The sequence below is a fragment of the Dipodomys ordii genome, unplaced genomic scaffold (assembly GCF_000151885.1).
Source record: "Dipodomys ordii isolate 6190 unplaced genomic scaffold, Dord_2.0 Scaffold42, whole genome shotgun sequence".
NCBI classification, from domain to species: domain Eukaryota; kingdom Metazoa; phylum Chordata; class Mammalia; order Rodentia; family Heteromyidae; genus Dipodomys; species Dipodomys ordii.
Window position 1 is genome coordinate 2,019,228 of NW_012267258.1, and position 10,296 is coordinate 2,029,523.

Sequence of the window (10,296 nt, forward strand, 5' to 3'; positions counted from 1 at the left end):
CACTCTACCACTTGAGCCATAGCACCCACTTCCAGCTTTTTCTGTGTATGTGGTGCTGAGGAATCGAACCCAGGGCCTCATGCATGCAAGGCAAGCACTCTACCCCTGAGCCACCTTCCCAGCCCCAGTGTTGGGAAAGTTGTAAGAATGACTGATAATCAGCTGTAAAGAGAATTTTTCTAGAAAGTAAGCATAGCAGGGATAGAAAACCTACAGACTACTGGGTATATGTTGGTATGTTTGGTTTGTGGATTCACAGAAACTATGTAAAAGACTTTCCCACTAATGAATGTTGCAGTCAGCTGACTGACAGGAAGGAAGACTTGTAGGGTGGGTTAAGGTCAAGCCCCAGGAAATTCCAGAAAGTTTTAAAATGTCTTTTCTCTCTTTCCTTGACAGATTATGATAAGTAAGGGCTCCTCAAATTTCTCAGTTAAAAGAGCTCAATTGAGACATGTCTGTCATAAAAGAGTGTGTATGCGTGCACATAGGCACACACACACACTTTTTTCTTTTGTTTTGGCCTTAAGTTTTCCTCCCTTAACAAATGTTTAAAGGAAACCCCTCCTTCTTCCTGAACCTCAGATTACTACTTGCAAATTGTGGATGATAAAGTTAATCTTAATTGCATATGAGATAATGTTGCAGATAGAAAGGTATTGAAAGTAATGCCCAGAGCTTTACCTGTGATCTCAAGAAAACTTGTTTCATCTCAGAAATGTACTTCTCCTCAGAACTAGGCAGTATAATTCTGACCCCAGAGACACTTCCCTGCCTGTTTTCCCTGTAATCAGATGATCTTGCTCATTCAATTTTTACTTTTTTTTTTTTTTGGTCAGTCATGGGGCTTGAACTCTGGGCCTGGTGCTGTCCCTGCGCTCTTTAGCTCAAGGCGAGTGCTCTACCTCTTGAGCCACAGCGTCACTTTCAGTTTTCTGGTGGTTTATTGGAGATAAGAGTTTCACGGACTTCCCTGCCCAGGCTGGCTTTGAACCGCAATCCTCAGATCTCAGCCTCCTGAGTAGCTAGGATTACAGGCGTGAGCCACTGGCGCCCAGCTAATTTTTACTTTTTTTAATATGGGAAAGACTGGTCAAAGTCTCCCTATGTAACCTAGGCTGACCTTGAACTCCTACTTCTGCTTCCCAGGTGATGGAATTACAGTTGTATACCACTATATCAGCACTTTTACAGTTTGTTTGTTTGTTTGTTTGTTTAGGTCTGGAAAGAAAACAATTCACAGTATGGATTAGATCCCAGGCCCCTGTCCCCCCCTACTCCCCAGGGCTTGAACTCAAGAGCCTGAGTGCTGTCCCTTAGCTTTTTTGCTCAAGACTGGTGCTTTGCCACTTGAGCCACAGCTTTTTGTTGCTGTTAAGAGTTTTATAGAAGCCAGACACTGGTGGCTCACATCTGTAATCCTAGCTACTCAGGAGGCTGATATCTGAGGATCATGGTTCAAACCAGCTGGAGCAGAAAAGTCCCCAAGAGACTCTTATCTCCAATTAACCACTCAAAAACTGGAAGTGGAGCTGTGACTCAGAGTGGTAGAGCACTAGCCTTGAGCAAAAGAGCTCAAGGATAGTGTCCAAGCCCTGATTTCAAGCCCTAGGATCTACATACACACACACACACACACACACACTCACACACACACACTCACACACACACACACACACACGCATTAAGTATTTTGTGCTTATCTTTTGTTATAATGTCTTTCAAGTATCATTCCTACTCTAGTTAACGGGAAACAGAAATTTGAGTGATAGAACCTATTCAAGGACTGTTATTATAAATTTAATAATCATGACATAATACTTCTGTACTATGCTTGGGAATAGTCTGTAATTCTAATTAGCTTCTAGTCCTATGAATTATAATTTGTAACTTTAATTAGAATTCACTCAAGATATGAGAGAACAAATATAGGGATTTCCAAGAACTACAGAATACTATATTAAAAAATCTGTACCAGCTGGGTGCTGGGCAGTCCTTGAACTGAGATCCTAATGCTTTGCCTCCTGAGTAGCTAGGATTATAATCATAAGTCACCTGCAGTGCCTGGCCTAAAGCAATTTCCTAGGTATTTCTTATGAATACTAAGTTTAGGAACTATTGAATTGAGATTTTTTTCCCTCCCTCTTATCTCATCATAATTTCCTTTTCATTTCCAGAATTACTGTTTGGCTTTGCTACCTTAGAGCATTAACATTTGTTTAAAACACACACACACACACACACACACACACACACACACCTCTGCTAGGTGCTAGTGGCTCACATCTGTAATCCTAGCTATTCAGGAGTCTGAGATATAAGGATCACGGTTCAAAGCCAGTCCAGGCAGGAAAGTTCATGAGACTCTTATCTCCAATAAACCACCAGAAAACTGGAAGTGGTGCTATGGCTCAAGTGGTAGAGCACTAGCCTTGAGTGGAAGAGCTGAGGAACAAGGCGCAGGCCCAAAGTTTAAGCCCCACAACTGACAAAAAAATAAAAAAATCTATACAGCTGGATATGGTGGTCCATGTTTGTAAGCCCAGCATTTGGGAGAATAAAAGTTTGAGGTCAGCCTAGGCTATTATAGTGAGCTCAAGGATAACCTCAGCTGTATAGTGAGACTCTGTCTTCAGTACAAAAGCAGTCAAGAGCTGGACATTTAGCTCAGTAGTAGAGTGTCTAGTATGTACAATGTCTTAAGTTTGATCCCCAACATTACACACACACACACACACACACACACACACACACACACACACACACACTCTATACCATCCTCTTCTGTAAAAATCCTGAAAGTAGCCTTGAGAACACAGAAGGACTTGATAAGTTTATATAGGAGACACAGTAAATCTGTGTTGATTACACTGAGTCTTGAAGGAGTAGGCATTGCTAGACAGCAGGAGGGCAAACATGTAATCTGGGTAGGGGGAACCTCTTAGACAATATCATGGTCCTTAGAACAGTTTGCTTTTCTTGGAATGTGAGGATGAGGGAGAGGACACCTAGAGAGGAGTGTGCGTAGGTAAAGACCACCTTTAGAACAGGTTTGCTGTAACATATTTTCAGTTGAATTCAAGAAGTGATTGGAAATTTTGAAAGAATTTTAAACAGGGAGTTTTGTAATAGTCCAAGGAAAAGATGATAGAGAACAAGAGGGAAAGCAGTAGCAGGAGAGGTAAAATGAGATGGAGAAGGGAACCAGCAGATGCTGCCATCAAATCTTGGCAGTTTGGAGGAACATGTTATTGTCATCTGTGATATAAGGATTCCCTCTAGCAACTGTTGAAATGACATTGCTTGCCAGGAGCAACTTGTATAGAGTTACTTGTTTGTTTCAAGGCACTTGTACATTAGCTAAGTTAATAAGCACTAGAAGATTACCAGTGCTTTGGTAACCAAAGAAATGCAAGCAAGGCGTGGGTAGCTCACATCTATAATCCTAGCTACTCAGGAGGCTGAGATTGAGGTGCAAAGCCAGTCCAGGCAGGAAAATGAGACTCATATCTCTATCAAAAGAGCCAGAAGTGAAGCTGTGGCTCCTGTGGTAGTGTCTAGCCTTGAACAAAAAAAGCTTAGGGAGGACTGGGAAGGTGGCTCAGTGGTAGAGTGTTTGCCTTGCATGCATGAGGCCCTGGGTTCGATTCCTCAGCACTACATAAGCAAAAAAGAAAAAAAAAGTCAGAAGTGGTGCTATGGCTCAAGTGGTAGAGCACTAGCCTTGAGTTGAAGAGCTGAGAGACAATGTCCAGGCCCAGAGTTCAGGCCCACGACCAACAACAACAAGAAAAAAGCTTAGGGACAGCACCCCAGGCCCTGAGTTCAATCAAGCCCCACAACTGGAACAAAAATAAATTAATTAAATAAGAGAAAAATAAAAAAATACTAGAAATCTATATATATTTTAAAAATTCAGGTGAGTAGATTGGGTATAGAAGTACATAACTCTAATCACATCTCACACCACTTGGGAAGCTGAGTCAGAAGGATCAAGAGGTTGAGGCCAGCCTGGGCTATATATATAATACCACCCTGAATCCAAACAAAGTTGGAATGGGGCTGCGAGTGGTATGATTTAGTGGTAAAATGTTTGTATATCATATACAAGGCTCTGGGTTCAATCCCTAGCATTGTAAAGAGAAAAGTTCTGTGGAATGTGAAATCAAATATAAAATCTAATTTCTCCCAGACTTTATTAATAGAAGACATTTGAACATCATATCAATATTTCCCATCTTCTACTGCCAAATTATTTGTTTTCTGAACAGAGTCCTTGGGCCCAAAGCCGAAATGCAGGTGGAAGGAAGATCTCTGAAAGCAGCTATTCACTGGATGACTTGGAAATGGGCCCAGGTAAGCAAAGAGTATGTATGTGTTAAGTCCTCTAAAGAACACTCATTAGTGGCAATGCCTTTTAGACTCAAAGCCAATGCTTTTAAAGGAAGAATGACACAAATTAAAAGAAAGTCTGCCTGGGAGGTACTAGCCATCTCCAAATTTCATTATTCTCTATAAATAGCTTTTCTTGTACTTTTAATCCTTGTCAATAGTAACTTGTAGTAACCAAAAGATACTTTTGAAGGGCTATAGTACTTTTGGTTCCACAGTCATCTGCAATTTGAGGGCTTCAATAGATGGGCTCTGTCCTTATCAAGGTTATATGATGGTTGGGGTTATGTCTTAGAGGTAGACCTAGTTATGTACAAGGCCCTGAGTTTGATCCCCAAAACTACAGAAAGAAAGAAAGAGAGAAAGAAAGAAAGGAAGGAAGGAAGGAAGGAAGGAAGGAAGGAAGGAAGGAAGGAAGAAAGGAAGGAAGGAAGGAAAAGAGAGAGAAAGGATTGGTTAACTTGTACTCCTAGTGATAATACAACACCTTGAAAGAAGAATTATGTTTTGGGAAAGGGGCATACACAAGTATATCACAAAAAAATTAATAAGCATAAGAAGATCACTAGACTTCAATAGCCAAAGAGATATAAATTATCTAATTTTTCCTTTATGTTAAATCAATCAGAATTTAAAGCAAACAATGTTCAATTATGATAAAGGTTCTTCTAGTGTTAGGAACTTAACTGAATATTATTGTATAAAAAATATCAGTTATACGGGGGCTGGGAAGGTGGCTCAGTTGTAGAGTGCTTGCCTTGCATGCAAGAGGCCCTGGGTTCGATTCCTCAGCACAACATAAACAGAAAAGGCTGGAAATGGCATGTGGTTCAAGTGGTAGAGCTCTAGTCTTGAGCTGAAGAGCTGAGGCACAGTGCCCAGGTCCAGAGTTCAAGCCCCACGACCAACCAAAAAAAAAAAAAATCAATTATAGCCAGGCACTGCTGGCTTTAGCCTATAATCCTAAATATTCAGGAAGAAATATTCAGGAAAGTCTGTCAGACTCTTATCTACAACTAACCACCAAAAAGCTAGAAGTAGAGTTGTGGCGCAAATGATACAGTGCTAGCCTCAAGCAAAGAAGCTCAGGTACAAGCCGAGTGTCAGTGACTCATGCCTGTAATCCTAGCTACTCAGGAGGCTGAGATCTGAGGATTGCGGTTCAAAGCTAGCAAGACTCTTATCTCCAATAAACCACTAGAAAACTGGAAGTGGTGTTGTGGCTCAAGTGGTAGAGCGCTCGCCTTGAGCTGAAGTGCGCAGAGACAGCGCCCAAGCCCAGAGTTCAAGCCCCATGACCGACAAAAAAAAAAAACAAAGGCAATTAGAAGCCAGGTGCTGGTAGATCATGCCTACATGGCTATAATCCTTAATATTCAGGAGGATGATACTTAAGGATTAAGGTTCAAAGCCAACGAGGTAGATAAATCTGAGATGTTGTATTTAGTTAACCAGCAAAAAGACAGAGTAGATGAGTGGCAAAAGGGGTAGAGTGCAAGTTGTAAGAGAAAAAAACTAAGCAAGAATATTAGGCCCTCGGGCTGGGAAGGTGGCTCAGTGGTAGAGCACTTGCCTTGCATGCATGCAAGAGGCCCTGGGTCTGATTCCTCAGCACCACATAAGCAAAAAGGAAAAAGCCAGAAGTGGCACTATGGGTCAAGTGGTAGAGCACTAGCCTTGAGCTGAAGAGCTGAGGGACAGCGCCCAGGCCCAGAGTTCAGGCCTCACGACCCGACCCCCCCCCCAAAAAAAAGAATATTAGGCCCTGAGTCCAAGCCCTAGTAGTTACATGTACATGCGCGTGTGCGAATGCGCACATGCGCGTGCACACACACACACACACCCTACAGAAAACTCTATTCCCAATTTCCTTTTTATACTTTTAATTTCCATTAGATTATAATAGCCACAAACTTAGAGTCTCAACACCATTGGAATCTCATTTTACACAAAGCATATTATTCTTCTAGGTCATTTCTCATCCTCTGCCTTCTACTCGGAGAAAAATGAGATTAAGCGAAATCTGGAACTCCCACGCCTCTCAGAAACCTCCATAAAGGATCGAATGGCCAAGTATCAGGCTGCTGTGTCCAAACAAAGTTCAACCAACTATACAGTATGTGTTTTGTATCATTTCTTCACTCAATCCTCCAGCCAGTGGTCATTAAGTACTAGAACTAGACTGTGTCTCTTGGACCCTTATTCCTGAGCCCTGGGTCACCTAGCCAGTCTCTCTTCATATAAATCCTACCTTCACTTCATTTATAATCCTTGCCTTCTTCAAAACCTGTGTTCTCCTAGATCATCCAATTCCTTTCTTTTTTATTTATTTTCCTTTTTTTTTTGGTTGGTCATGGGGGCTTGAACTCTGGGCCTGGGTACTGTCCCTCAGCTCTTCAGCTCAAGGCTAGTGCTCTACCACTTGACCCATAGTGCCACATCCAGTTTCTTGGTGTTTAATTAACGATAAGAGTCTCATGAACTTTCCTGCCCAGGCTGGCTTCAATCCTCAGAAGTCAGCTTCCTGAATAGCTAGGATTACAGGTGTAAGCCACCAGTACCTCCTCTGTGTGTGTGTGTGGAGGGCGGGGGGAGGGGGGGTTGCTGGTGCTTGAATTTAGGATCTGGGTGCTGTCCCTGAGCTGTTTTGCTCAAGGCTAGCATTCTACCACTTGAGGTACAGCTCTGCTTTTGACATTTTGGGCAGTTAATTGGAGATAAAAAGTCTGACTAGGCTGTCAGATCTCAGCCTCCCTGAGTAGTTAGTATTACAGGTGTGGTATTACAGTGTGAACCACCCTTGCCTGGCATCCACTTCTTTTTCGTTTGACATTATCACTGAGTTTTCCTGTAACTTCTTTTTATCTTTTCATTGTTGTTGTTAAGAAGTTGCATTTTATTAGTTTTCATAGGAATATTTTGATTTTTTTTCTTTTTACACAAACACACTCTGGAGTACAGGATTATTACAAGTTTATAGGCATGGGTTACTATGCCTGGCCTTGTTTTTGTTTTTGTTTTTGTGGTGCTTGGGACTTTCAAATGCTAGGAAAGCACTGCATACCTAGGCTATGTCATCAGCCTTTATTTTGTTTTCTGGGTTGTTTTGACAGTACACACGTGTGTAGGAGTCCTCTACCACTTGAGCCCTACCCCATCCCTTTTTTGCTTTAATTAGCCACACCCATCCCTTTTTGTTTTAATTATTTTTGCATATAGAATCTTGTGTTTTTGCCTGAGCAGGACTGGACCTCAATCCTCCTATTTATGCCCCCTGCACAGCTGAAATGACAGGTTTACACAACTACACCAAGTGTTAGTAAGATGAGGTCTAACTTTTGCTAGGGTTGGCCTCAAACTGCTAATCCTCCCAATCTCTGCTTCCTGAGTAACTCTTTATTTTGACTTTGATAGCAAAAGGAAAATTTGAAGGCGATATTGGCTCACAGCTGTAATCCTAACCAAGAGGGTGAGATGTGAGGATTGTGGTTTGAAGTCAGCCTGGGCAGGAAAGACCTTGAGACTCTTATCTCCAATTAACTACCTAAAAACAAGAAATGGGGCTGTGGCTCAAAATGGAAGAGCACTAGCTTTGAGAAAAAAAAAATGCTCAGGGACAACACCCAAGCCCTGAGTTCAAGCCCTATAACTGAGCAAAAAAAAAAAAAGACAAAGAAAAATTTATATTAGAAATAGCAGATGCATTCAACAATAATGTGTTTTGCAATTATTTTATTAAGATATAACTCACTTAACACAAAATCATCATTTTTAATTACAAATGTGATTTTTTTAATATATTCACAAGGTTATATATTGTCACTACTGTTTATTCCAGAACATTCTGTCATCCCAAAAGAAATCCCATTCCTAAACCAGGTGCTGGTAGCTCACGCCTGTAACCCTGGCTACTCAGGAAGCTGAAGTCTGGGGATCACAAAGCCAGCCTAGGCAGGAAAGTCCATGAGACTCTTATCTCCAACAAACCACTCAGAAAACTGGAAGTGGCACTGTGGTTCAAGTGGTAGAGCACTAGCCTTGAGCTGAAAAGCACAGGGACAGCGCCCAAGCCTAGAGTTCAAGCCCCACGATCAACAAAAAAAAAAGGAAAAAAAATCCCTTTCCTATATGGTTACTCAGCTTAGTCTCCTTTTTGTTTCTACCGATATGCCTATTCCTATTCCAGACATGCTGCAAAAAGGAACCATGTAAGGGTTGGGAATATCACAGTAGTATAGCATTTACGTATCATATGTGAGTCCCTGGGTTCAGTTCCTGGTACTATAATCTTTAACCCTTATGATATAAATGATCTCCTTCATAGGTAGAATATAATAATAGATTAATAAAGAGAGAAATGACTTTGAACTGTGATCCTCAGATCTCAGCCTCCTGAGTAGCTAAGCATTACAGGCATAAGCCACTGGCGCCTGGCCCGGGCAAGAAAGTCCCTGAGACTTTTGTCTCCAATAAACCAATAGAAAACCAGAAGTGGCGCTGTGGCTCAAGCTGTAGAGTGCTCTCTCTCTCTCTTTTTTTTTTTTTTTGGTAGGTCGTGGGGCTTGAACTCTGGCCTTGGGTGCTGTCTCTGCTCTTCAGCTCAAGGCAAGCGCTCTACTGCTTGAGCCATAGCGCCGCTTCTGGTTTTCTATTGGTTTATTGGAGACAAGCGCCCGGCAATAGCGCTGTCCTTGTGCTGAGGAGCTGAGGGACAATGCCCAGGCCCAGAGTTTAAGCCCCATGATCAACAAAATAAATAAATAAACAAATAAATTTTAAAAAGAGAGAAATGACAGGGAAATAATATGCTCAGAAAGTGCAACAAATTGGTATTGTTTTGTTTTGTGTGTTTACTTTCAAGATTGGTATTGTTTTGAGTGTTTACTTTCAAGATTAACAAAGGTGTTATGACTTAACAATGTTGATCCAAGTTTCCAGTTCTTCCTGTTCAGTCACCTCTAGCATTATTCTATATCCCATCTGTGTCTTCCCCTCATGGCTTTTTTGTTGTTATTGTTTTTTCTTTTTTTTTGTCGGTCGTGGGGCTTGAAATCTGGGCCCGAACACTGTCCCTGCCTGCGCTCTTCAGCTCAAGGCCAGCGCTCTACACTTGAGCCAGAGCGCCACTTCCAGTTTTCTAGTGGTTTATTGGAGATAAGAGTCTCACGGACTTTCTTGCCCGGGCTGGCTTTGAACCTGGATCCTCAGATCTCAGCCTCCTGAGTAGCTAGGATTACAGGCGTGAGCCATCAGTGCCCGGCTGTTGTTTTTTCTTTTTTTTAATTTTCTTTTCTTTTTGGTCAGCTTTGGGGCGTGGACTCTGGGCACTGTTCCTCAGCAATTCAGCTCAAAGCTAGCACTTGGTACCGCTTGAGCTACAGTGCCGCTTCTGACTTTTTCTGCTTATGTGGTGCTGAGGAATCGAACCCAGAGCCTCATGCATGCAAGGCAAGCACTGTACCACTGAGCTACCTTCCCAGCCCCAGGGCTGTTGTTTTTTCTTTTGTCAATCATGAAAGTTAAACTCTGGGCCTTGGACTGAGAAGATGGCTCAGTGGTACAGTGCTTGCCTTGCATGCATGAGGCCCTGGGTTTGATTCCTCAGCATCACATAAGCAGAAAAAGTCAGAAGTGGCACTGTGGATCAAGTGATAGAGTACTAGCTTTGAGCTGAAGAGCTGAGGGATAGCACTCAGGCTCGTTCAGACCCTATGACCTGAGCACTTTTGCTCAAGGCTAATGTGCAACCACTTTGAGCCACAGTGCCATTTATGATGCTCTGGTGGTGAAGTGGAGATAAGAATCTCATGGGCAGGGGCTGGGAAGGTGGCTCAGTGGTAGAGTGCTTGCCTTGCATGCATGAGGCCCTGGGTCCGATTCCTTAGCACCACATAAGCAGAAAAA

General features: G+C 42.3%; 1 protein-coding gene across 3 annotated transcripts in view; it reads left to right on the top strand.

Annotated features, from left to right (window-relative positions):
- Lima1 (LIM domain and actin binding 1) overlaps positions 1-10,296 on the top strand; it is a 67,463-nt gene that overhangs the window by 12,125 nt on the left and 45,042 nt on the right. For all 3 annotated transcript variants that reach the window (XR_001175164.1, XM_013018789.1, XM_013018790.1), the window contains exons 2-3: positions 4,272-4,356; positions 6,363-6,508. Coding sequence is in view for 2 of the 3 variants with exons in the window: in XM_013018789.1 (XP_012874243.1) it covers positions 4,272-4,356; positions 6,363-6,508 (231 nt within the window). In the remaining variant the exon portion in view is untranslated. The remainder of the gene's footprint in view (positions 1-4,271; positions 4,357-6,362; positions 6,509-10,296) is intronic.